General features: G+C 53.2%; 1 protein-coding gene across 1 annotated transcript in view; it reads left to right on the plus strand.

Moving 5' to 3' along the window:
- Positions 1–26,787, plus strand: part of DYNC1H1 (dynein cytoplasmic 1 heavy chain 1) — a 69,571-nt gene that overhangs the window by 28,035 nt on the left and 14,749 nt on the right. The window contains exons 11-47 of the mRNA XM_059686784.1: positions 134–280; positions 1,692–1,832; positions 2,362–2,538; positions 2,665–2,775; positions 2,852–2,971; positions 3,513–3,752; positions 5,249–5,404; positions 5,523–5,636; positions 5,849–5,959; positions 6,058–6,267; positions 6,436–6,582; positions 6,774–6,940; positions 7,022–7,195; positions 7,731–7,896; positions 7,977–8,165; positions 8,257–8,451; positions 9,027–9,309; positions 9,544–9,644; positions 10,459–10,618; positions 11,532–11,775; positions 11,937–12,120; positions 12,331–12,543; positions 14,095–14,333; positions 14,480–14,636; positions 16,293–16,520; positions 16,973–17,203; positions 17,329–17,469; positions 17,678–17,911; positions 17,990–18,196; positions 18,273–18,394; positions 19,076–19,241; positions 20,127–20,290; positions 22,778–22,907; positions 25,531–25,664; positions 26,102–26,216; positions 26,310–26,471; positions 26,556–26,770. Of these exons, the coding sequence (XP_059542767.1) occupies positions 134–280; positions 1,692–1,832; positions 2,362–2,538; positions 2,665–2,775; positions 2,852–2,971; positions 3,513–3,752; positions 5,249–5,404; positions 5,523–5,636; positions 5,849–5,959; positions 6,058–6,267; positions 6,436–6,582; positions 6,774–6,940; positions 7,022–7,195; positions 7,731–7,896; positions 7,977–8,165; positions 8,257–8,451; positions 9,027–9,309; positions 9,544–9,644; positions 10,459–10,618; positions 11,532–11,775; positions 11,937–12,120; positions 12,331–12,543; positions 14,095–14,333; positions 14,480–14,636; positions 16,293–16,520; positions 16,973–17,203; positions 17,329–17,469; positions 17,678–17,911; positions 17,990–18,196; positions 18,273–18,394; positions 19,076–19,241; positions 20,127–20,290; positions 22,778–22,907; positions 25,531–25,664; positions 26,102–26,216; positions 26,310–26,471; positions 26,556–26,770 (6,395 nt within the window). The remainder of the gene's footprint in view (positions 1–133; positions 281–1,691; positions 1,833–2,361; positions 2,539–2,664; positions 2,776–2,851; positions 2,972–3,512; positions 3,753–5,248; positions 5,405–5,522; positions 5,637–5,848; positions 5,960–6,057; positions 6,268–6,435; positions 6,583–6,773; positions 6,941–7,021; positions 7,196–7,730; positions 7,897–7,976; positions 8,166–8,256; positions 8,452–9,026; positions 9,310–9,543; positions 9,645–10,458; positions 10,619–11,531; positions 11,776–11,936; positions 12,121–12,330; positions 12,544–14,094; positions 14,334–14,479; positions 14,637–16,292; positions 16,521–16,972; positions 17,204–17,328; positions 17,470–17,677; positions 17,912–17,989; positions 18,197–18,272; positions 18,395–19,075; positions 19,242–20,126; positions 20,291–22,777; positions 22,908–25,530; positions 25,665–26,101; positions 26,217–26,309; positions 26,472–26,555; positions 26,771–26,787) is intronic.

The raw sequence follows: 26,787 nt of genomic DNA on the forward strand, positions 1-26,787 counted from the left end.
GACCGCAAGCATGGCACTGCAGAAGGTCGTGGTTCAGACGGAAGCAGTCTAGTAACTTAGAGAAAGGGTGATGCATCAAAACCATTCTGTTGAAGCAGATCTCGGAGTAAGACATGAAATCTTTCCTTTTCAGAATGTCATTCACGAGCTCAGAATAACCAATCAGGTCATCTACTTGAACCCGCCCATCGAAGAGTGCAGGTACAAGCTGTATCAGGAGATGTTTGCCTGGAAGATGATCGTGCTGTCCCTCCCCAGGATTCAGAGTCAGAGGTACCAGGTGAGCCTCCTGGCCAGGGCGCCCCCTTTCTGCGACCGCCTCTCCCCGGTCTCCTTAAATACAGCTCTTGGCATCTTTTCAACTCCTGGCTTCAGGCCCCGCTCTCTAAGGGGAGAAGCTTGTGTGCCTGACTTTTCTCGCAGTAGTTACTTTTCCCAGTCGTTGCGTTTGCAGTTCAGGTCTCAGTGGCTCTTAGAAAGTCCCTCCATGAACTTGGGGAATTTTACTTCCTGCTTCTTTTCCCCACCCCCACGTTTTATTATGGGAGTTTGCAAACATGCGCACAAGTCGGGGGAATTTACATCACCTTGCTTTATTTATCAACACGTGGCCAATTTTGTTTCATTTGCATTCCCCTACACACACCCCACCAGATTATTTTAAGACAATTCCCATGTATAATACAGTCTTCTAGAGCAGCGGTTCTCAACCTGTGGGTCACGACCCCTTTGGGGGGTCAAACGACCCTTTCTCAGGGGTTGCCTAAGACCATCGGAAAACACATATATAATTACATCTTGTTTTTGTGATTAATCACTATGCTTTAATTATGTTCAATTTGTAACAATGAAATTGGGGGTCACCACAACATGAGGAACTGTATTAAAGGGTCGCAGCATTAGGAAGGTTGAGAATCACTGGTCTAGAGTAAAAGGGAAACTCTACCGACACTTGGTCCCGCCTGGGCCTCTAGGCACCTTACTTCTGAACAGGACTGGTGCTGTCAGATAAGCAGCTCCCACAACCTCTGCTTTGACAGGCTGTCTAGAGTGTAGTGGTCCTCTCAGGAAGTGTATCTCTTTCCTTAACTTTGAACACAAACTCAGTTTTTCAGAGATTTTTCTGCAGTAGCAGCTGCCCGTGGGCTCACAGTCTCGGCAGTGTGGGCCCAGACGTGGCGATGTGCACCTGGGGGGAGCGAGCTGAGGGTGGTGCCTGCCCCTCGGGTCTGTGCCTGTGGTTCCCCTGCCTCCCGCCAGCACACTGTGTTTGCAGTTCTCCTGTTTGTCTCCTCTGGAACACACTAACGCCAGCCCCTCTTGAGCACTGATCCCTGTACCCTGTGGCCCAGCAGTTCCTCCCTCTCTTCTCAGTCTTCCTGTCAGAGAATAAACTTGACCTCATCCCCCTCCAGCCACCTAATTTCCCTGCTCCTCTTGGCAAACATGGAAGAGCTGCCTACATGGCTGCTCCTGGGCCACTGCCCCTCAGGCGTGGTTGATCTCTTCCTTTTATTGGCTTGACGAATTAAATATAAGTAGGCTTCTGGTCACTTGAGACTGGTAAGTAGATGTTGCCCCTTAAATGCCATTTTATCGTGGGCTGGTCTTTCAGTCCATTTTTACTGAGAGGTGCCCCTGAGGTGAACAGTGTTGCACACGTGCGTTCATCTCCGGCTTTGCTTGGTCAGGTGGGCGTACATTACGAGCTGACGGAAGAGGAGAAGTTCTATCGGAATGCTTTGACACGGATGCCGGATGGTCCCATGGCCCTGGAAGAGTCCTACTCTGCAGTCATGGGCATTGTAACTGAAGTCGAGCAGTACGTCAAGGTAAGAAGCTCCCAATTTCCATCTTAGACACTTAGGAGCTTGAGATATAATGGATATGAAGCTAAAAGGTCTTGACTAAATATAATATGATTCAGTAGATATTTGCTATTTTAATGCAAAGAAAAATATTGGACAAATCTTAGAAGGTATTATCATTTTGGAAGATTGTAAATTTTATTAATTTTTTAAAATATAGTTTTATTGATTTCAGAGAGGAATGGAGAGGGAGGGAGAGAGAGACAGAAACATCGATTATGAGAGAGAATCATTGATTGGCTGTCCACACTGGGCATGTGCCCTGACCAGGAATCTAGCTGTGACCTCCTGGTTCGTAGGTCAACACTCAACCACTGAGCCAAGCTGGCTGGGCAGATTTTATTCTTTTTTGATGTGAAAGTTCTGAGAATTTAAAGTGGGAATTTTTTTAATGGTAATGAATGAACATGAACCTTTTTAACAGAACATGAAGATATGTATCAACATTCTACAGAATGAAAGGCCAAACTGTAGTCTGTGTTCTTGTCTGCAGGTTTGGCTCCAGTACCAGTGCTTGTGGGATATGCAGGCCGAGAACATCTATAACAGACTCGGGGAAGACCTCAACAAGTGGCAGGCTCTCTTGGTTCAGATAAGGAAGGCCAGAGGGACCTTTGACAACGCGGAAACCAAGAAAGAGTTTGGGCCCGTGGTCATAGATTATGGCAAGGTGAGCCCTGCTGGCTTGTTGAAAGGTGCCGGTCGCTCTAAAGGGGCCTCTGGGTCTGGCTGAAATGGAGTGGGACTGCAGCATGCCTCTGAGGCGGACGCTCTGTCTTGTGCTCGCTCACTGCAGGTGCAGTCCAAGGTGAACTTGAAGTACGACTCCTGGCATAAGGAGGTTCTGAGCAAGTTTGGGCAGATGCTTGGCTCCAACATGACAGAATTCCACTCGCAGATCTCCAAGGTGAGGGGACGGGACTGTCGGCGCAGGGGTCTGCGGGTTGATCTCGGCTCCAGCTGAGCGCTGTGCTCTCTCGCAGTCTCGCCAAGAGCTGGAGCAGCACTCGGTGGACACCGCCAGCACCTCGGACGCGGTCACCTTCATCACCTACGTGCAGTCTTTGAAACGGAAGATCAAGCAGTTTGAGAAGCAAGTTGAGGTGAGTTCTAGGAGTAGTTAAAATTCTCACCGAGGGCTCTGACTCACCACCAGCCCTTGAGGCGCGGCCACCCATTGTCACCTTTGTTGTCACCACCTGCTGTGCTTGTTAATGTGCACATGTGGCATCCAGGCATCTGCATTTTAGAGAGCTCTGTGGGGGTTTCCTCTGCACACCAAAGTCTTAGAACCACTGGCTGTTGATCTTCAAGTCATCAAACTTGAGTTTCCTTTTTATAATTTGGGAGGGGGTGGGGTGGAGCAGCATGCAGAGGCCCTCTCCAGGGCCTTCAGGATGCAGCTAGGTACGTAGTGGGACTGCCAGGGAGGCTCTCGGGGCACTGCCTCTGATCACAGCACCCAGGTGACCACCACCCAGGTGACCGCACACTCGGGGCGGGAGGCTTCTGGAGAAGGGCAAACGTATTGATGTTTTATATTCTGTTGCCACTGACTTCTCTACCATAGACCCTGACGGTAGTTTATTGTTATTTATTATTGTCATGGAAGCAAAAATTTAATTTACTTCTTATCTCTCAAAGCTCTACCGCAATGGTCAGCGCTTGCTGGAAAAGCAGAGGTTCCAGTTCCCGCCCTCCTGGCTTTATATTGACAACATCGAGGGCGAGTGGGGGGCCTTCAATGACATCATGCGGCGGAAGGACTCTGCCATTCAGCAGCAGGTGGCAAACCTGCAGATGAAGATCGTCCAGGAGGACCGGGCCGTGGAAAGCCGCACCACCGACCTGCTGACCGACTGGGAGAAGACCAAGCCCGTCACGGTGAGCCTGGCCCTGAGAACCCGTAAGCCAGCAGCATGATCTGGTGTCCGTCTTTCAGACTAAAAGGCCTGGCCCTGGCTTTGCTTTCTGATGATGAAGAGTTTTTCTTTTGTCATTAAGAAAGCAAAACTTATCAGATAGGACGGTTGGAAACTTGAGCGCCAACTTCCATCTCTTGACCCAGAACCCCTCCCTCATGACAGTCCCCTCAGTCAGGAGATGGTTTTAAAGATTTTCTGTTCTTACATTATCCTCTGAAACAAACTCAAAAATTGGAATTTAATTTCTCTTGGACACAGGCCGAGCCTCATGCTGCTGCAGGCTCTCTGTCTCTGTCATCGACGTCGCAGTTAGTAACTGTCTGTACCCGAGAGGCCCTGCCATCTCCGGTCCTCTTGGCTCGTCCAGTATTTGTCGAGTTCCCCCTGTGTTCCAGGCGTCCTGTGGGCATCGGGATACAGCAGTGAACAGAAAGATAGGAACCTCCCTCTCGGAGCCACGCTCCCGGGGGAGAAACGGATGATAAATCCTGGCAAGGAAGCATGTACTTAGTCTTGGTGCCATGTGCTGTGGGAAGGTGGGCCCATGGGAGAGGGTGTGGGTGGTGTGCTGCTGTCAGGGGAGGTGCCATCTGCGGGGAGCCCAGATGAGGGGAGCTGGCAAGTCCTACAGGGGTTAGGGGTCCAGGCTGAGGGGAGCACATGTGAGGCTTGGTGAGGATCACAACGGAGATGAAATCTCACTCGTTTGGGAATGTAATGTGTGTAAGCACAGACAAGAAGGGTGTTAGAGTGCCCTGAGTGTTAGCCTGGTCTCGTAGTGTGAGGATACAGGTTTTCCACAGCAGGCCTGCCTAGTGGCCGGGGTAGCCTCCCACCATCCATCAGGCAGGGCTCTCCTGCCCTCAGCCCTGTCCCAGCAGATGGGCCCAGACGTCCTTGCTTGTGTTTGACTGGTTCAGGAGCCCTGGTTCTGAGGACTCTGCAGAATGCTGGTTCTAGTGAGGGAGTGAGCACTGGTCACCAACACCTGAATGGCTCTCCCCGTCACCTTGCTGGTGATGTGTCATAGTCAGGACTGTAACGGACGTTTTAGTCATTTCCAAGGTCATTAACGTGGAAGGAAGTGTGTGGAGGGTGCGAATGCTGAGCGGAGGCCGTCCCATGGAGAGCGATGCATGGTTTCTCAGGCTTCTATCAGGAGCCGATGGGACAGCTGCCTGTCGGGGAGGGTGTGGCTGCAGGCCCCTCAGATCCAGTGTCCCCAGGTCAATCTTCTCTCCCATCCCCCAGGGCACGTCGTGAGCTGATGGCTGAACTGAGAGGCGTCCCACCTTCCTTCCTCACATTTTTATTTGTCAGATGTGGGTGTAAGCATGGCACTCAGAACTGTAACCACAAGTGTCCAGGACTCCAGCGGCTCCCTGCCCACCTTTGAGCCGCAGCGTCCATCTGTCCTGGACACAGCCTTCAAGTCCCTGTTCTGTCTGCTTTTAGGGCAATCTCCGCCCGGAGGAGGCGCTGCAGGCTCTCACCATCTACGAGGGCAAGTTCGGCAGGCTGAAGGACGACCGGGAGAAGTGTGCGAAGGCCAAGGAGGCGCTGGAACTGACGGACACGGGACTCCTGAGCGGCAGCGAAGAGCGCGTCCAGGTACGAGCCACTGCGGAGAGGCCGGGACGCGGCTCGTCCTGACACTGCCCTTGACCCGCTGCATCCTGACACGGTCTCTGTTTCCACAGTCTCACTGCCTTACTGTTCTTACTCACAGGTGGCCCTCGAGGAATTACAGGACCTCAAGGGCGTTTGGTCGGAACTCTCCAAGGTCTGGGAGCAGATTGATCAGATGAAGGAGCAGCCGTGGGTGTCGGTGCAGCCTCGGAAGGTACATCTCAGTAGTGTCTGTGTGTGCCTTCAGGCCCTGGGAGTTACTGGTTTCCGTAGAGACCCACCAACAAGGAGCTCACAGGAACTCACCTAACCCCTGTGTGTCATCTGCACTGCTCATCCAGCCTAATCTGATGTTTCTTTTACAACCATCTTTAACACGTAGAGGAATGCTGGCTAACTGGGGATCATGGTTTTTTCTCGCGACAGCTTCGGCAGAATTTGGATGGCCTCCTGAACCAGCTGAAAAACTTCCCCGCCCGCTTGCGGCAGTACGCGTCCTACGAGTTCGTCCAGCGGCTCCTGAAAGGCTACCTGAAGGTGGGTGACGGGCGCTGCAGTCGGGGGGGGGGGGGGGCGGTGTGGGGGGGAGGCCCACTGGGAAGCGCTGCCCCGGGTGACCTGCTGGCTCTCCACAGATCAACATGCTGGTGATCGAGCTGAAGTCCGAGGCCCTGAAGGATCGCCACTGGAAGCAGCTGATGAAGAGGCTGCACGTGAACTGGGTGGTGTCGGAGCTCACCCTCGGGCAGATCTGGGACGTCGACCTGCAGAAGAACGAAGCCATCGTGAAGGACGTGCTGCTGGTGGCGCAGGGGGAGATGGCGTTGGAGGAGTTTTTGAAGCAGGTGAATTCCGGGACTGGCCGCGCCTCGTGTCACGTTTCAGGCTGCCGCGTAGACTCGCGCCGTGTAACAACGGAGCCCCATCTGGGGTCCTCTGTCCCTGCCACGCGGTTGCCGTGCAGGTGGTGAGTGCCCACACAGTGATGACCTGCGTCTCTGGTTTTGGTGCAGATAAGAGAAGTGTGGAACACGTACGAGTTAGACTTGGTTAACTACCAGAACAAGTGCCGCTTGATTCGCGGCTGGGACGACCTCTTCAACAAGGTCAAAGAGCACATCAACAGCGTCTCTGCCATGAAGCTGTCTCCGTACTACAAGGTACCGTGTGGGGAACGTCCCCTCCCCTCAGGCTTCCCCTGCTCTGGCCCTGCAGTGCCTCAGAGGCAGCCTGGCCTGCTGGTACATGAGCCCGGTAACCGGGCGGGTCTCGCCCTGCGTTCTCCGTGAGGCTGCGTGTCTGCTGGGAATGGGAGTGAGTGGTTGAGCTCTTCCTTCCGTCTGCCCACCAGGTTTTCGAGGAGGACGCCCTGAGCTGGGAAGACAAGCTGAATCGCATCATGGCCCTCTTTGACGTGTGGATCGACGTGCAGAGGCGCTGGGTCTACCTGGAAGGCATCTTCACGGGCAGCGCGGATATTAAGCACCTGCTGCCCGTGGAAACCCAGCGGTTCCAGAGGTAGGGCCTCCCCATCGGTGAGGCGGGGCTGGGAGCCACTCCTCACACCAAGGCTGACCTCGGCTTCCACCCGACTTACAGCATCAGCACGGAGTTTTTGGCGCTCATGAAAAAAGTATCCAAGTCTCCCCTGGTGATGGATGTTCTCAACATCCAGGGGGTGCAGAGGTCCCTGGAGAGGCTGGCAGACCTGCTGGGGAAGATCCAGAAAGCACTGGGCGAGTACCTGGAAAGGGAGCGGTCATCTTTCCCCAGGTAAGCCTTCCGCTGTGCTGCTGCCGGCCCTCCCCTCCCTCTGGGCCTGTGGCAGTCACTTTTGATGTCAAGGGTTTTGTCACCGATCATCCATTTAATCAGTACCATTTCCCTTTCACGCACTGATTCCTAAGTGTAACAGATAATCCTTCATTTCCTACCTGGATTTGTTTACTAGGCTTCCTTTAACCTTCTCCACCTTCCAGGCAGCTTGCATCACTTACAGGTTTAGTGCTGGTTATTTTCTAAGTGGCATCCCTTTTCTGAATAATGTGCTTAGCGTAAATCAGACAGGTTTTTAAAAACTGAGTTTGTGAAGTAAGGTACATGATGTCAGATTTATTGAATTCCTCTTTGGTGTCTTATTAGGTGAGGGTGGACGTTTGCTGGGGGCAGGGGGAGTTTGGGTGTGACCAGTCCAGGCTGAGGCTGGACAGCACCTGCAGACACACCTGCAGTCTGGCCTTGTGCCCTGGTTCCCCTTTATTAGTCTCTGTGTAACATCTGAGGAATACGGATGCTGTTTCCATTCTAGGTTCTATTTTGTGGGTGATGAAGATTTGCTTGAAATCATTGGAAACAGCAAGAATGTAGCTAAGTTACAGAAGCACTTCAAGAAAATGTTCGCCGGCGTTTCCAGCATCATCCTGAACGAGGACAACTCTGTCGTCTTGGGCATTTCATCCCGAGAAGGAGAGGAGGTAGTTCGCTGGGGTCTGCCTCTTAGAAAGCTTCTCTCCCGTTTTTGCACACCTTAATTCTTAGATTTCACTTATTTCAGGTTATATTTAAAACTCCCGTGTCAATTACCGAGCATCCCAAAATCAACGAGTGGCTCACGCTGGTGGAGAAGGAGATGAGAGTCACATTGGCCAAGCTCCTGGCGGAGTCTGTGACGGAGGTTGAGATTTTTGGTAAAGCCACTTCAATCGACCCCAATACCTACATCACTTGGATCGACAAATACCAGGTAACACAGTGTGGACGTGGGGTGGGCTATAGGTGAGGGCCGGCTCATCTCTAAAACAACCCTCTTGGACCTTGTGTCTTGTGTCTTTCAGGCCCAGCTTGTGGTTTTGTCGGCCCAGATAGCCTGGTCTGAAAATGTGGAGACAGCCCTGAGCGGCACGGGCGGGAACGGGGACACAGCAACCCTGCAGTCGGTGCTGAGCAACGTGGAGGTCACCCTCAACGTGCTGGCCGACTCGGTCCTCATGGAGCAGCCCCCGCTGCGCCGGCGGAAGCTGGAGCACTTGGTCAGTCCCGTGCCCGACTCATTCCCTCCCCGTTTGGCTCCGTGCCTTCAACTCAGGCAGTTGAATCCTTTTTGGAAAATTTTCTATTTCCACTAGGGAGAACAGTAGTTAGCAGACGGGGTGGGTATAGGGCTCTGTGTCCCCCCCTGAAAATAATCTGGGTGGAGCACAGGGGTTATATATGCGACATCCTCCTGGTGAAAGGGAGGTGGTGCCCTTGACCTGGGTCTTGCACTCCTCGTCTCCTTCCAAGGAGGCGCAGAGGCAGTCGGCAGGCCCGGTGAGGTGGGCAGGGCTCTGCGCCCCCAGTGCAGCAGAGACGGCTGGGACAGGGACAGCTGTTCTCCCGATGGGGTGTACGCTGGTTGCAGAGTTTGTACTTAGCAGGTGTTTCGTGTTCGTTGCGGCTGTTGACTCTAATCACACTGATGACCAGCGTTTCTGAAAGTGAATTAGCACCTGGGAGTGTAGTGAAGACAAACTCGGCTCTGCGTGTCGGTCTCCCAAATAATCCACACGCCCAGAGGGCGCAGCACTGCTCAGCCATGACGAGCTCTCGCGGGCTCTCTCTGCAGATTACAGAGCTGGTTCACCAGAGAGACGTCACCCGGGCCCTGATCAAAAGCAAGATCGACAACAGCAAGTCCTTCGAATGGCTCCGCCAGATGCGGTTTTACTTCGACCCCAAGCAGACGGACGTGTTACAGCAGCTGTCCATCCAGATGGCAAACGCCAAGTTTAACTATGGCTTTGAGTACCTGGGAGTCCAGGACAAGCTGGTGCAGACGCCCCTCACTGACCGCTGCTACCTGACCATGACGCAAGCCCTGGAGGCCAGGCTGGGCGGGTCCCCGTTTGGTAAGTGACTCCACCATCCTGGACGTCATTTTTAAAGATTGAATGATTTCAGTGTATTTAAATCATCACATGTATTTCCTAATCACGTGGCTACTGTGTTCTAAAAACTAAATTTGTCTTCATTTTTTACATCTACTTTTCAAAATGAAGTGCTTTTTACAGTTGTCTTAAAGATATAGCTGAGTCCCACTGAGTGATGGACTCAGGCACTGAGTCGCCTTCTCCCTGTAACAGGGCCTGCGGGGACCGGGAAGACCGAGTCTGTCAAGGCCCTTGGCCACCAGCTGGGACGCTTTGTTTTGGTTTTCAACTGTGACGAAACCTTTGATTTCCAGGTGAGCAGCTCTGTGGGGTCCACGCAAAATTGATGCCCTGAGAGGGTCAGGTGGGGAGACCGTGCTTGCGCCTCTCAAAGCTGACGTCCTTGTTGCCCAGCGGGGCCTCCCAGGCCTTTGGGGACGGGAGCTTGCGGTCCCCGCCTGTGCTTCGACATTGAGCTTCATGTTTTCAGAGTCCCCTCATTAGTGCAGCATACCGCTTTTCTTAAAGAAGGGGTCCTAAACACCGTTATGCAGAAAGTTCTTTAAGCCCTGGCTGGCTTGGCTCAGTGGATAGAGCGTTGGCCTGTAGACTGAATATTCCCGGGTTCGATTCCAGTCAAGGGCATATGCCTGGGTTACGGGCTCGATCCCCAGTGTGGGGCATGCAGGAGGCAGCCGATCAGTGATCTCCCCTCATCATTGATGTTTCTATCTCTCTCTCCCTCTCCATTCCTCTCTCAAATAAATAAAAAAAATATATGTTTTTTAAAAGAAATGTTTTAAGCAACAGAAAGTGATAAAGGACGAATGACAGCTTTGTCATTAGGACTTGGGCACAAGAGGAAAAGGTGTGATGGCCCCTCTGTCCACTAAGGACCCCTCTTGTTGATGAAGCTCTTGCTGTGGTAGGCGGGCCCTCGCCTCACTGTGAGCCTGATTACATCTTCACAGCCACCTTGGGCGGGAGGTGCTCTTAGTCCACGTCAGAGATGAGCAGACGTGGGCTCCCAGATGGCGCTTGCCCAGGACCGGGTCGCACAGGTCACCGCAGGCAGGATTTGAGCCAGCGCCGCGGCAGCTGGTTTTAGCGCCCTTGTTGCTGTTTCAGGCGATGGGACGCATCTTTGTGGGCCTTTGCCAAGTGGGAGCGTGGGGCTGCTTTGACGAGTTCAACCGCCTGGAGGAGCGGATGCTGTCGGCCGTGTCCCAGCAGGTGCAGTGCATCCAGGAAGCGCTGCGGGAGCACTCCAACCCCAACTTCGATAAGAGTAAGGCTCCCCTCCTCCACGGCCACTCGGAATGTGGGGGGAATGCCACTGGGGACGGCTTTGATCCGAAGTGAGGGAGCATTTCATTCGCCCCCAGGACCCACTGTTGCAGGCAGGGTGCAGATGGAAGGGAAGCCCGGGGCATCTCCGCATCAGCAGTTTGCATGGCTGGTCCCAGAGCAGCCCAGCCCGAGCATCCCCGTGCCCCTCCCACAGCGTGCCTGTGTGAACCCTGGGTGCTCCCCCTCCCTCCCTGGAGCCAGCCTTCCTCGCCACCTGTCTGGCCAGGGTTCCATGGAGCTGGGGGAATGAAATGAGGTCATGATAGGAGCGCCTCAGAGCTCCGAGGGCTGCATCACTGCCGAGGGAGAGGCCCATTGGGATGAGTGCACCCACGTGGCGATGTTGGGTAGTTCCTGTGCACAGTTGAACTTGCAGTGTTTCCTTTTATCCCAGAATAACAGTAACTTGTCCTATGAAACAATGTCCAGACCTCCTACATAAAGCAGATAGAAGCAGCGAAATCAGTACCTGGCGCAGGTGCATGCCGCCCCGCAGGCTCGGTGTGGGGTGCCTTTAACGACCCTCAGAAAGGGGAACCGGTGACTGAAGGCAGCCAGGCGTGTCACTTGGGTTGGTGTCATTTCTGCAGCCGTCCTTAGCATCGCTCGCCGAGCGTTGACCCGTGACACACGGTGTCACACATCTAGAGCAGGGCCTTCTGCCTGGGGTCGATCTGTTCCACAGTCGGACACGGCTGTGGGTGAGGTGTGGGGAGATGGTGCCTGCGGAGATGCCTCGAGCGGCACCCTGCAGCCCTGGGCCGGCGGGGAAATGGTGCTTTGTAATTTTAGAGAGATTTTTATGTAGTTTTTGAACATCATGAGTCTTGACGCTCTCCCCCGATTTTCAGCCTCTGCCCCCATTACTTGTGAGCTGCTGAACAAACAAGTCAAGGTGAGCCCGGACATGGCCATCTTCATCACCATGAACCCTGGCTACGCGGGCAGGTCCAACCTCCCAGACAACTTGAAGAAGCTGTTCCGGAGCTTGGCCATGACCAAGCCCGACCGGCAGCTGATTGCCCAGGTCATGCTGTACTCGCAGGGCTTCCGCACAGCCGAAGTCCTCGCCAACAAGATCGTCCCCTTCTTTAAGTGAGTGACTCAGCGATTCATAATCGCATTTCCAGCTGGTGCCCAACGTGCCCGTTTCAGGTTTACCTCCAATTACGGGGCATCTTGCATAGTCTCTCACGTTCCCTGACTCGGCACTTGTTGCGGAAGTGCACGGTTTCAGAAGCCGCTTTCTCTTCTAGGCTTTGTGACGAGCAGCTCTCTTCTCAGAGCCATTACGACTTTGGGCTTCGAGCTTTGAAGAGTGTGCTGGTGAGTGCGGGTAACGTGAAGAGAGAGAGGATTCAGAAGATAAAGAGGGAGAAGGAAGAACGAGGCGAAGTAGTGGATGAAGGAGAGATTGCAGAAAATCTGCCTGAACAGGAGGTTTGTCCACATGTCCTCTCAGCCACTGAAACCTTGGGCACTGGTTAAACTTTCCTTCCACCTTGAACCACGTGGGAGCGCTTGGTGCGATGCACTGCAGGGGCGGGGAGGGGGCGGGGAGTGGGCGGGGAGTGACGTTCACAGGGTGCCTGGCTGTGAGGGGCTCAGCCAGACGTGCAGTGCGACGTGCTCGCCCCTTCTCCCGCGCAGATCCTGATCCAGAGCGTCTGTGAGACGATGGTGCCGAAGCTGGTGGCGGAAGACATCCCGCTGCTCTTCAGCCTCCTGTCGGACGTGTTCCCCGGCGTCCAGTACCACCGCGGGGAGATGACCGCGCTGCGGGAGGAGCTGAGGAAAGTGTGTCAGGAGATGTATCTGACCTACGGAGACGGGGAAGAAGTTGGCGGAATGTGGGTTGAAAAGGTACCTGGGCTTGTTCCGTTGGTGGGGTGGCTGCAGCCATGACAACTGCGGGACACGCACACGAGGACGTTAGAGCTGTCAGAGGCCAGGCCTGCGGGCTTATGGCTTGTCCCCACGCTTGTGTGGACTTTATCTTTTCTTTTTTTAGATTTATGTTTATTGATTTTTTTTTTATTGATTGATTTTTTACAGAGAGGAAGGGAGAGGGATAGAAAGTTAGAAACATCAATGAGAGAGAAACATCGATCAGCTGCCTCCTGCACACCCCCTACTGGGGATGTGCCCACAACCAAGGTACATGCCCTTGACCGGAATCGAACCTGGGACCCTTGAGTCTGCAGGCCGACGCTCTATCCACTGTGCCACACCTGTTAGGGCTGTTTATTGATTTTTTAGAGAGAGGAAGAGGAGAGAGAAACAACAATCACCTTTCTTCTGAGTGTCTGGGCCTGCCAGGGACTGAGCCTTTTGGTTTATGGGACCAGGACCAACCCACTGAGCCACACCCACCAGGACTGTACTTTTTTCTTAACTTAAATGTAGAGAGAGCAAAACTTACCTGAGAATTTTACTTATGTGAGATAGTTCATTCTCTGAAAATACTGGCTAAGGGCGTGATTTACAACAGAAAATGTTTACGCCAATGAGAGTTTTATTTACAAGACTTTCTAGTACCAGGACTGACAGCGTAAGTCTCTAGCCAACTCGTGACTGACATACTGCATTGGCCTCTTCCCTTCCTCTGGGAGGCTCACATGAGGAAAAGTGTGCATGTGCCTGAGCGCACTGTCTGCATTGAACACCCGTGGTCTCCCCTCCTGGGGCGTGGGGGGGCTTTGGTGTCTGTCGGGCAACTGGGTCAGCGTCTCCCATTCCACTGGCTCCCACCTTCCTGACTCACCGAAGGGCTCTCCACAGTGTAGTTAGAACCCTTGTGAAATAGTTTTGCAGGTGTGGCCTGTGTGACTTATCTCTGGTTAAAAAGTTTCAGTGCTGCTCTAGCTGGTTTGGCTCAGTGGATAGAGCGTTGGCCTGTGGACTGAAGGGTCCTGGGCTCGATTCCAGTCAAGGGCACATGCCAGGTTGCAGGCTTAATCCCCAGTAGGGGGCTTGCAAGAGGCAGCCAATCAATGATTCTCTCTCATTGATGTTTCTATCTCTTTCTCCCTCTTCCTTTCTCTCGGAATTCAATTAAAAAAATATTTTAAAATAAAAGAAAAAAGTTTCAGTGCTGCCCTGGCCAGGTGGCTCAGATGGTTGGAGCATCATCTTGTAAAACAAAAGGTTGTTGGATCCATTCCCGGTCGGGGCACATGGAGGCAACCCATTGATATCTGTCTATCTGTCTGTCTGTCTCTCTCTCTCTCTCTCTCTCTCATCTCCCTCCTCCCTCCTCTGAAAACATATCCTCTGGTGAGGATTAAAAAAAAGAAAGTTCTAGTACGTACCTTTAAGAAGCCACACCGAACATTTCTTGTAGTTGACACGGGAAGTGGCTGGAGAAGCTCGCTCCTCTCTCTGGGAAGTCACGTGCTGGGTGTCTGCCCGCAGGTCCTCCAGCTCTACCAGATCACCCAGATCAACCATGGCCTGATGATGGTGGGGCCCTCGGGGAGCGGGAAGAGCATGGCCTGGCGCGTTCTTCTCAAGGCTTTGGAGAGACTCGAGGGGGTGGAAGGCGTGGCCCACATCATCGACCCCAAGGCCATCAGCAAAGACCACCTGTACGGGACCCTGGACCCCAACACCAGGGAATGGACCGATGGGCTGTTCACACATGTCCTGAGAAAGTAAGTCGCTCGGTCAGTGAGTCCCAGTGGGACCTGGCGCTCTGCAGCCTGAGTCTGAGGCAGTTACACAGTCAGCTGAGAAACCGTCACAGGGCGAGCATGTAAAAGCTTAACCCGAGTGAGTCCCCGCTGTGACCCTCCCACAGGATCATCGACAACGTGCGGGGCGAGCTGCAGAAGCGCCAGTGGGTCATCTTCGACGGCGACGTGGACCCGGAGTGGGTGGAGAACCTGAACTCGGTGCTGGATGACAACAAGCTCCTGACTCTGCCCAACGGCGAGCGCCTCAGCCTCCCGCCCAATGTAGGCACTTCCTCTGTCGCGGCCCGTCCCATCCCGTCCCAACTGCAGACCGGGTGCCCGCGGAGCCCGGCCCTGGAGACGCTTCCGGGGGGAGCAGCTGGTTGTGCAGATACCTCAGTCAGCCTGCACGCTGGGTTATTCACGCCCAGGGCTAGTGAGAAGCCTCTCACAGGGCTTATACGTAACTCTCCATGATCTGAATATTAAGCACATTCAACCCGTCCTACGACCCCGTGAGTGGAGTTGGAGGTAGGGTTGCTGAAGTTACAGTTTATGAGAAGGTGGCACCTGAAGGATTCAGATAGCAATGCTGTCATGGCCGTCCCTGGGGGTGAGCATTGGATCAGGCCCTGAACACACTGTCTGCAGACGTGGAAACGTGGGCAGGCCTGGCGGGGGTTCACGTTCATTCTTGACCCAGCGTTTTTGGAGCCGTCGTGTGTGGCCCGTTCTAGATGCTGAGCGTGCAGGAATAAGGAGCATGAACAGAACCCTTGTAGTCCTGGGGCTCACAGTCTCTGGGAAGACAGATAGGCAGGAGAAGAGGTGATGGTGTGAGCAGAAAGGACGCTGGGAGAGGGCGGGCGGTGTTGGTGGCAGGTGGAGGCTGCCCTGTCGGCTGGGGCGGCCAAGGCATCACTGGGAAGGTGGGTCTTAGTAGGGATTGAGGGGTGTGAGGAGCCTTCTGGGTGTTCTGGGTGAAGGGACAGATGGCAGGAGAAGTGGCAGGTGCCAGTGTGTGCGAGGGAAGCAAGAGGCAGCAGCTGGCGTGGAAGAACGTGGGGAGAAGGCAGTGAGATCACAGAGGACATGGGCCTCTGGGTCCGTGTGAGGACTGAGCCTGCCCGCTGGGTGAGCTGGAAGCATGGGAGAGTCTGTCAGGAGAGTGTCACTGTTGGTTGCCAAAGACCCCTCTGGCTGCTGGTTGGAGGACAGGCTGGGAGCACGGGGACCTTTGGAGGCTGCCTGGCACCAGGCAGAGCCATGGGGGTGGGTCGGAAGCGAAGGTGTAGGGAGTGGCCGATGGACCACCAGAGGCGGGTGTGAGAAAGGAGGAGCGGTGCATGGCCGAGGTGCTTGGCCGCAGCAGCTGTGCCCACTCAGACGCGTCTGGATTTGACTAGTCGGGTGTTTTCTCAGAGCGCATTGTCCAGTAGAGTCTCTGTTGTCGGAGCGGGATTGCTCTCCCGGAGGCAGGTGAGCACCGAGGGTGAGGCTCCGGAATCTGGGCATCTGGTTTGATCTCCACCTCACCATCTGGTGGCTGTGGGACCTGGGAAAGCCTCAGCCCGTCTGTAATGTGGAGACGCTATGTGCCTGCCCCGGGCACTGGTGAGGGCCGAGCGGGTTCCAGCCGGGAGCATGGGGTGCTCACTGCTGGCGTCCCCTTCCCGGAGCCGTGGCTTCTCCTCCAAGGGCCCGTTTTGTCGGGTGTCACTGCTCTCACCACCACACTTTTCCTGCCCAGATTCTCACGGGGAGAGGTTAGTGGAGGTTGTAGTGATGCAAACAAACTACAGATATTTTTTCTTGTAAATGAAGTGCAGAAAAATTGGATAGAAATCACTCTTTCAGGGCATACATAGGAAAGAGAACCTTAACACCCAGTTTCTACCAAACCTGCATCGTTCAGCCTGCTTGGTGTTTTCCCTCCAGGTGCGAATCATGTTTGAGGTGCAGGACCTGAAGTACGCCACGCTGGCCACGGTGTCGCGCTGCGGCATGGTCTGGTTCAGTGAGGACGTGCTCAGCACAGACATGATCTTCAACAACTTCCTGGCCCGGCTGCGCAGCATCCCCCTGGACGAAGGGGAGGACGAGGCCCAGCGCCGGCGCAAGGGCAAGGAGGACGAGGGGGAGGAGGCCGCGTCCCCGATGCTGCAGGTAGGCACCGCGAGCTCGGGTCCGAGGGCTGTGTCTCCCCCTCCCCCCGTCCCACACACACACACACATGTGCGCGCACACACTGCGGGAGCCAGGCAGGCACTCTCTGGAGGTTTGTGTTACACCCGCCCCTGAGGAAGCCCCGCCTCTGCAGCTGCCAAAGCTAAGGCACGCAGGAGAGCGAGAAGAGCCCTCTGTCTGCTTCCTTCCCGCGCAGACTGATGGACGTCTGCCCTTTCACGTCGCTGGAGGGAACCAGTGTTCCCAGGAAACAGGATTTTTGAGAACCGTCAGGATGAAGGGATGAGAATTGGTCATTTGAGCTCATCCTTCATTTTTTAATTCAAAATATACTCTCCCTAGATCAAGTGACCCGCCCGGGCCTAGATTAGAAGCGCTGAAAGTGCCCAGGCCCTTGAAATGAGTTACGCGGCATTTCCTTCCTCTCGCAGATCCAAAGGGACGCGGCAACCATCATGCAGCCGTACTTCACGTCCAACGGCCTGGTCACCAAGGCCCTGGAGCACGCCTTCAAGCTGGAGCACATCATGGACCTGACCCGCCTGCGCTGCCTGGGCTCCCTCTTCTCCATGCTGCACCAGGCCTGCCGCAACGTGGCCCAGTACAACGCCAACCACCCCGACTTCCCCATGCAGATCGAGCAGCTGGAGCGCTACATCCAGGTCGGGAGCGGCGTGCCCTGCGTGTGCTCTGAGCGTCCAGGAGCCACTCAGGGTTAATGTTGCATGGACGTCTGCTTTGTTCTTGTGGGAACTTGATGGAAAACGAGTTGCTTCTCTTTCCACAGCGGTATCTGGTTTATGCCATTCTCTGGTCCTTGTCTGGGGACAGTCGACTGAAAATGAGGGCAGAGCTGGGCGAGTACATCAGAAGGATCACGACCGTGCCCCTGCCCGCTGCACCCAACATCCCCATCATTGATTACGAGGTCAGTGGGCTGAGGCGCAGCCTCCCCCTTCAGTGCAGCCTCGCTGTGGACTCGGACTCCCCTCTCCACTTCTAGAAGCAGCTTCTCCTCTTCGATTCATGCTGTACAAGGAGCACAGACTAGCTTGAAAGTTCTGATTTGTGTGAAACTGTGTCTTGTGAGGAGGCACGGGGCCCCGGGGTGACTGCTCCCCCGTCTCTCTGTGTAGGTGTCCATCAGTGGAGAGTGGTCGCCGTGGCAGGCCAAGGTGCCTCAGATTGAAGTGGAGACCCACAAGGTGGCGGCCCCAGACGTCGTCGTGCCGACCCTGGACACGGTCCGCCACGAAGCCCTCCTGTACACCTGGCTGGCCGAGCACAAGCCACTGGTCTTGTGTGGCCCCCCCGGGTCCGGCAAAACCATGACGCTCTTCAGTGCCCTGCGGGCCCTGCCCGACATGGAGGTAACGGGCGGGAGGTGGGCAGGAGGCTGTCGTGGTTGGGTCGGCCCTCTGATACTGATGGTGTCGTCCTGTCTGCAGGTTGTGGGTCTGAACTTCTCGAGCGCCACTACTCCAGAGCTGCTGCTGAAGACCTTCGACCACTACTGCGAGTACCGGCGCACGCCCAACGGCGTCGTCCTGGCTCCCGTCCAGCTGGGCAAGTGGCTGGTGCTGTTCTGTGATGAGATCAACTTGCCAGACATGGACAAGTACGGGACGCAGAGGGTCATTTCCTTCATCAGACAGGTTTGTTTACGCCCGCGGGCCCTGCTCCCCGGGTTCGCACGCATCCTCCTAACGTGTCCCCTCCTGCTTCCCTCAGATGGTGGAACATGGAGGCTTCTACCGAACCTCAGATCAAACCTGGGTGAAGCTGGAGAGGATCCAGTTTGTCGGGGCTTGCAATCCGCCCACGGATCCTGGGAGAAAGCCTCTCTCTCACAGGTAATGCCAGCTCTGCTGACCTCACTGGCCTGACACACGAATTCCAGGGTGGCTTTATAGGCAGCACAACAAACATCTGGTTTAACTGTAAAAAGGTAACAAAAGGCTGACATCCTGGGGCCCCTCCTGGGCTCCTGCACTGCTGTGCGCTGGGAAGCACTGGCGGTAGAAGCATCCACTCCTCGGGCAGCAGTGATCTGCCCAGACTGTCTGCAGGGCCAGGAAAAGGCTGAAATGAGCCTGCACTGTTGTGTGTGTTTTTTTTTTAATATATTTTACTGATTTTTTACAGAGAGGAAGGGAGAGGGATAGAGAGTTAGAAACATCGATGAGAGAGAAACATCAATCAGCTGCCTCCTGCACACCCCCTACTGGGGATGTGCCCGCAACCCAGGATGTGCCCTTGACTGGAATCAAACCTGGGACCCTTCAGTCCGCGGGCCGACGCTCTGTTCACTGAGCAAAACCGGTTAGGGCAAGCCTGCGCTGTTTTAATTCTCAAGTGCTTTGCATCTACTGTTAGGTGTCAGGCTCAGACCTGAGCTGTTTGGTGTGAGCTCAGGTGACTGGCGTGAAGCCTGTGTAGGTGGGTTAGGGAGCAGCTTGGGGTCCAGCCCAGGACGGGCGCCGCGCTGGGGCACCGCTCCTCACCGGGAGGCTGAGCCCGCGGTTTTTGCACAGATTCTTGCGTCACGTGCCTGTGGTGTACGTGGATTACCCGGGACCCGCCTCGCTGACGCAGATCTACGGCACCTTCAACCGGGCCATGCTGCGGCTCATCCCGTCGCTGCGCACGTATGCGGAGCCGCTCACCGCCGCCATGGTGGAGTTCTACACCATGTCTCAGGTACGCGGGCTTCGCCACCCCTCTGGTCATGGGAGGGCTCTGCTAGGAGACAGCTTTATTCCAACCCCTCGTTTAGCCAAGAGCCTTTCTCCAGAGTCTGCCACCCAGCGTTCCCTTGCGCAGGTCGTGACTGCCGAGGTTTCTGTGCTGCTTCTTGCCCTGCACTGTTTCCCTATGAGGCCGGGGCTGTGAGCGGAGCCTGTCTGATTAGGCCGCAGTGTCTGTAGCGGCACCTGCTGTCTCACTGCTCTCGGCTGGACTCTCACCCCCACCTGCAAGGCCTCTGCCTTTCCTCGTTAGCATCTTAATGTTTACTAGAAGCGTTCCTTTGCCACTGGATGAGCCCAGTGGTTCTCCCTGAAATCCCTGGGGCAGCCTGCCTGCCTGCCTTTCCCAGGGCCGTGAGAGAACACCCGCTTCTGTGCCTGGCCATTGTCCATCTTGCTCCAGGCCTTTGGGAGCGCTCCCGGGCAGGTTGCAACAACTTCCCCAGTTTTTAAAATTGTTTTTAATTTTGCATAATTGTAGTTTTTTCCTACAGATTTATTGTTGTCATCAATTGTAAATCTTTTTCTTTGTTTCAATTGTGGTTTTAATGAAAATCATGCCTAGAAAGGCTCAACTTAGGAATTTCATTAAAAAAAACATTTTTAGAGGAATATTTTGTAGGGTTGTTTTTTTTTTCTCCAACATAAAATGAGCAACTTGGATCTAACTTAGTTCTGGACAGTTGTCCAGTTGCTCCAACACTATTTAATCCATCCTTAAGTGTTCTGGGGCTAGGTTCTTTTTTTAATATAAGAATGTTATACAGCATTTGGCCTTTCGACCACTTTTCATGTCTTAAGGTACTCACATGTAACTCCATTTTCCCGGTGCCCGCAGGAGAGGTTCACCCAGGACACACAGCCCCACTACATCTACTCGCCCCGTGAGATGACGAGGTGGGTGCGGGGCATCTTCGAGGCCCTGAGGCCGCTGGAGACTCTGCCTGTGGAAGGGCTCATCAGAATCTGGGCCCATGAAGCCCTGCGTCTCTTCCAAGACAGGTAAGGCCACGGATCCGGGCAGTGTCGTCCCCCCACTTTGAGTCCCTCTGACCCTCTGAGTGGGGTTCAGTGAGGCTTGCCCGCCCCCTGTGAGCCAGGCTGAGCTCTGAGCTGGGAATGGAAGGAACGGAGGCGGCCAGGGCAGCCTTGTGTCTGGGATTCATCATGCCCACCCCTGACAGATGGGTGACAGTGCACTGTGGCTGCCCACCCCTGGTTACCTGTGACCTTGGGGAGGCACCTTACCCTCTGTCAAGTGGGCACCACACAAGGTAGTTACCTGTGATGACCTGTCCAAGCGCAGAGTTCACCGGTGAGTTAAAATGCCTTCTGACACGATGTGGCGTGCGGCCTCCACAGCCACCCCCTTCCTTGTCCCCCGTCTTGGTTCTCATCAGGGGGCTGCAGCTGCGTCTGAGGCATTGGTTCTCTCCCACTGTTGGCCCCTTGTGTCCGCTGTTGTCTTGTACGCTTCGTGTTTTCCTTGTTACTTCGGGAAGGGAACTGCTAATGACTGTGGGGATCAGTATCCGTCACAGCCGGTTGTGGTCCGAGTCAGACCAAGTGTCACAGTAAAAAGTTGAGTCTTTTTCTCATTTAAGGAATCTTGAAAGTTACTGACCTTGTAAAATCAGGACCTTTTTCTTGCCTTCTTTATAATTCCGTACAACCTTTGTTTTACAATAAATTCCTAATGTTTGTGTCAGTTTTTTCTTCTTACAGTTTTAATTTTATGTATTTCAACACTGCAATTCTTCACAGAATTTTAGGCTCATTTTAGGTTAGTGAGAAAAAGTTAAATTTGTGTTGCCTTAACCAAACGTTTAGTGAACAATAGATCCTAACTGACTTGGTATTTAATACAGCACCAAGTTTCCTATTGCATGTCATTTGGGGAAACGTGCCCATGAGCCAGATCTCACCACGGACAGGGAGGGCTCAGAGCAGATGCCCGCAGGGCCAGGCCCTCGCCCTCCCAGGTGGCCATCTGCAGCAGGACCAGGTGAGCTCCTCTGGCCACCGCTAATCTCAGCTGCTGGGAGTCACTGGCAGGTAGTTAGCAGTTACTCCCCTGGGAAAGCCTGGCCAATAGCTGCCTCCAGACTGACGGACTGAGAAAGAAGCGTTTGGCAGTTCCTCCTGGAGACCAGTGTCCTGCCCCCAGGCAGCTGTTCTCATCCCGGCTTGTTGGGGTCTTGGTGCTGCCGTATAGACCCATGGTTTTCAGGCCAGGCTGAGGGCATCTCTGGGGCCCACGGGCTGCCTTACTGAGAGCCTGGAGCGAGGTGCGTGAGGCAGGGCTGGGGAAGCAGCTCATGAGCCCTGGCAGCTCTGTGCTTTAAAAATGCAGTCTTTTCGTTGTTATGTGAGCTACCTTTGCTCTCCCCCCCACACACTTTTTTTTTTTTTTAATGTATTTGTATTGATTTCAGAGAGGAAGGGAGAGGGAGAGATAGAAACATCAGTGATGAGAGAGAATCATTGATCGACTGCACGCCCCCTGGAATTAAACCTGGGACCCTTCAGTCCATAGGCTGACAGACATTTATCCACTGAGCCGCGCTAGCCCGTTTGGCTCAGTGGATAGAGCACTGGCCTGCGGGTTGAAGGGTTTGATTACAGTCAAGGGTACATGCCTGGGTTACGGACTCGATCCCCAATAGGGAGTGTGTAGGAGGCAGCCTGTCAGTTATTCTCTCTCATCATTGATGTTTCTATTTCTCCCTCTCCCTTCCTCTCTGAAATCAGTAAAAAATATTTTTTAAATGAGTTTTGAGCTGTAGTGCAATTTTCACAGCTTTCCCAAAATACCAGAGAAAGGTTTTGTTTAGATTTGAATGTAGGCATAGCCACTGTGCATCTCAATTCTGATTGACTGCAGTAACTCCGTGACATGCCTGCTCAGTGTAGTCACCTCCCAAGGTCCCCTCCCAGCTGTAGGGACAGGCACAGCTCACCTGCTTGCTGTTTTCTTCACGAGCCTGCACCTCCAGAGCTGCACACTGCGGTTCCCATCTGTCCTCAGCACCTGCGCTCAGAGCGCTGTTCAACAAGCTGAGGCCCTGGACCACGGTTTCTTCTTAAACCACATGGTGAAGCCTTTCTAAGGGAGTTGTTTCCAGTGTAGGGCCATAGGTCTCAGGGTTTTATATTTAACTAGAGGCCCGGTGCATGAATTCGTGCATAGGTGGGGTCCGGCTGGCTGGGGGGAGGAGCCGCGGGCTGTTGGCAGGCTGGCCCGGTCCCCTGGTGGAACTCCTGATTGAGGGGACAATTTGCATACTGGCCTTTTATTATATAGGATGTTAAAACTTTGGATTGCTTAAGCATCTTGACTTCAGAGTCTCAGGTTTTTTCCATTTGTAGAAAATGAAAATTTCTGGGAAAGACTGATCTCAGCCCTTGGAGTCACCCTTAACACACAACCTGGTGTTCCCCTCCCACCCCCCCATTGGCCTCCGGACTCACACGCTGCTCTCCTGGCAGGCTTGTGGAGGACGAGGAGCGGCGCTGGACCGACGAGAACATCGACATGGTGGCTCTGAAGCACTTCCCCAACATCGACAAGGAGAGAGCCATGAGCCGGCCCATCCTGTACAGCAACTGGCTGTCCAAGGTGACCAGGCCCTGCAGTCAGCCATGTCCCTCCTCTGTGACCCCTGACCTCTCCTCTGTGACCTGGCCCTGCAGTTAGCCCTGCTCCCGCCTCCTGTCAGTCAGCCATGCCCTCTTCTGCCTTCCCGTCGGTTAGAATGATCCTCTGACAAAAAAACGTGTCTGTCTGGAAGTGCGCTGTCAATGAAGGTGGTTACACGCGTGACGATGTGCCAGGGTCCAACCCCAGCAGGTCCAGGGGTCCCCAAAGGTGTGGACGGAGTCGGCGAAGAAGGAATGACAGAGAGGCAGCGTTCAGTTGATCAGCAGCCTTGCCAGGATCTCTAGTCAAGTTCTGGTCAGGATCTCCAGCGAAGTTCTGGTTAGGATCTCCAGCCAGGTTCTGTGTCCATGTTCTCTTGCTAGGTTCTCCAGCCAGGTTCTCCAGGTTCTCCAGCCAGGTTCTGTAGCCATGTTCCCTCGCTAGGTTCTCCAGCCAGGTTCTGTCCAGGTTCTCCAGCCAGGTTCAGTCACCAGGTTCTAGTCAGGTTCTCTTGCCATGTTCTATCCAGGTTCTGTAGCCAGGTTCTGTCTCTAGGATCTTCAGCCAGGTTCTCTTGCTAGGTTCTGTTGCCAGTTTCTGTTCTGTCTCTAGGTTCTGAGGCCAGTTTCTGTCCAGGATCTTTTGCCATGTTCTCTCGCTAGGTTCTGTCTCTAGGTTCTGTGGCCAGTTTCTGTGTCTAGGTTCTGTCTCTAGGTTCTGTGTCCTGTTGTCTTGTTACATCTGTATTTATACCAGTTGATTCCAATCCTATCAATCTCTATTCCAAATAAACAAGGTTAAGTGTATGTGGCCGCAAAAAAACAAAGCTTCAATTTTCATAGAAACGTAGGTTTATTTCTATAGATACATGCTGAAGACAAAGGGCTGAGATAAATGAGTCATCGTTAACATAAAATAATAGAACATTTTAATAAAAAATATTTTTTATTGACCATTAACTCATCAGACACTGAATAGCTGCACAAATTAATAAGCGTAACACAAATAAGCCTATTTTTCTTGTTCTCTGAAAGCAACATATTTCCTGTTGCGCACAGCAAACAAGTCAGTCCAAGACTAACATGGCCATCAGCTGCTTAAATATTCACTGCTAGTATTAGTGGAGAGAAATGGTGCGCCTGTGCATAAGGCGTGTAAGGGAAATGAATGCAACACAATTATAGTAATCAGTCATTAGCAAGCATTGTAGTTCGTTATTAACAATTATGTATAACAGGATATTGTAAGAATTAAGCTAACAAAATTTTTGTTTAAAATGTTTCTTATATACCGTTATATTGGCTGGGGAGTTTGACATGCTTGTGCTAGAATCTGCAGTTTACTTCCAGACTCGAGATGCTAATCCTTCAGTTAGAGGCAGTAGCTCCTCCCAGTGGCTTGTCTTTTCACTCTTTGGTGGTTTTTGAAAAACAAATGTTTTTTGTTGTTTTTAAATATGTTTTTATTGATTTTAGAGAGGAAGGGAGAAAGGTACAAACAGCAATAATGAGAATCATTGATCAGTTGCCTTTTGCATGCCCCTTACTGGAATTGAGCCACAACCAGGCATGTGCCCTGACCGGGAATTAAACTGGGACCTCCTGGTTCATAGGTCGAAGTTCAACCATTGAGCCACACCAGCCGGGCGAAACAAATGTTCTTATAGAAAACACTATTGAAGTCCATAATTCATCAGTAGTTTTGTTTGTGTATGGAGTGAGCTATGGACGCATTTTCTTTCCCATGAACATCCACGGTCCCAGCACCGTTTGTTGAATGACCTCTACTCTGCAGTGTCACTATCAAAATGGACTTCTGTGTGCACGGGTCTGTTTCAGAGTTCCATCCTGTCCACTGATCAGTTTGTCGCTTCCTGTGCACAAACCACATCCTCCTGAAGACAGTGATAAGTCTGTCTGATCTAGGGCCTCACCCTTGGCTCTTCTGTAGGGAGGTCCTGACCCCTTTGGGCCTCTCCTCTCCAAATGACATAGAATCGGTTTTCAGGCTGCAGCAAAACTGCCACCCACTGCTGTGATTCCGGCTGGGATCCCATTGATTGTCTGTGGGTGGGAGTGACCTGTGCACTGTCGGTGCTTTTTCTGCAGGACCGTGGTTCTCTCCACTCACATAGGTCTCCCTCGTGTCTTCAGGGAGTCGGCCTTCTCTGCAGATTCTCCGTGTTTCCAGATCTAGTCCCAGTTACCTTGTGTTTTTCCTTGGCTGTGTTGTAAATGACATCTTTTTTTTTTTAATTTTTATTTTATTTTATTTTATTGATTTTTTACAGAGAGGAAGGGAGAGAGATAGAGAGCTAGAAACATCAATGAAAGAGAAACATCGATCAGCTGCCTCCTGCACATCTCCTACTGGGGATGTGCCCGCAACCCAGGTACATGCCCTTGACCGGAATCGAACCTGGGACCTTTCAGTCTGCAGGCCGACGCTCTATCCACTGAGCCAAACCGGTTTCGGCGTAAATGACATCTTTTATTGCATTTTTAACAGAGGGTCATTCAATAATGTGGAATTATAATTGACTTTGGTATAATAACTAAGATCATTTCTTCTTAGTAATTTGGGTCTTACCTTTTTTCTCCAGGATTACATCCCAGTAGACCAAGAAGAGTTAAGAGATTATGTCAAAGCAAGGCTGAAAGTCTTCTATGAAGAAGAACTTGACGTTCCTCTGGTCCTGTTTAATGAAGTGCTGGACCACGTGCTCAGGATCGACCGGTGGGCTTCTTGTTGTCACAGCTCCCCAATCACCTGAGCTGCTCTGGGGGTGGGGGGGTTGGTACAGGGACCGGTGCTCTTCTCACGACTGACCCTCCCAAGTCCCACCACAGCCTCCCCGGCCAAGGGACTCCCCACTTCTTTATGAGTCCCACTTTTCTGTCCCCCACTTGCCTGCTAAGCAGACCTCCATCAGCTCCTCCTAATTCTGCACACCTGTGCTGACAGCCCTTTCCTAGACCTGTCTCCCTCGTGCCATCGGATCTTTTCATCGCACTGGACGTGGCAAATAAAAATGTTAAATTGTTATTTAACAAATTCAAGTTAAAACACATTAGAAATGTTGTAGACTGAATCCTAGAAAAGTGCAGAACACGAGTATCAAAAGGGGAATGCAGCATAAAGCCTTAAATGTATTCTTTCTGGTACTGTTTCAGAATATTCCGCCAGCCTCAAGGCCACTTGCTTCTGATTGGGGTCAGTGGAGCGGGAAAAACCACCCTGTCCCGATTCGTGGCCTGGATGAACGGTTTGAGTGTGTACCAGATCAAGGTGGGTCTCCGTAGGCTCTTCATCCAGCAGTGGGTTCTGGTTCCTGCTCGGAGCTCCTGGGGTGAGAGGGCTAACCTGCCACTGCCCCCGCAGGTCCACAGGAAGTACACGGGGGAAGACTTTGACGAAGACCTTCGGACAGTGCTGAGACGTTCTGGCTGCAAAAATGAAAAGATAGCGTTTATAATGGACGAGTCCAACGTGTTAGATTCTGGATTCCTGGAGCGAATGAATACGCTTCTGGCCAATGGAGAGGTGATGCAGTGGCCTGTTGCGCTGGTGGCTGTTCCGTGGTGGCGTCACCAGGACCCGCCGGGCATGGTGCTGTTTATCTCGTAGGTCCCTGGTCTGTTCGAAGGCGATGAGTACGCCACCTTGATGACCCAGTGCAAAGAGGGGGCCCAGAAGGAGGGCCTGATGCTGGACTCGCACGAGGAGCTGTACAAGTGGTTCACCAGCCAGGTCATCCGCAACCTCCACGTCGTCTTCACCATGAACCCGTCCTCCGAGGGGCTCAAGGACCGCGCGGCCACGTCCCCGGCTCTTTTCAACAGGTACACGGTCTGCGCTC

The sequence above is a fragment of the Myotis daubentonii genome, chromosome 1, assembly GCF_963259705.1.
Source record: "Myotis daubentonii chromosome 1, mMyoDau2.1, whole genome shotgun sequence".
Taxonomy (NCBI): domain Eukaryota; kingdom Metazoa; phylum Chordata; class Mammalia; order Chiroptera; family Vespertilionidae; genus Myotis; species Myotis daubentonii.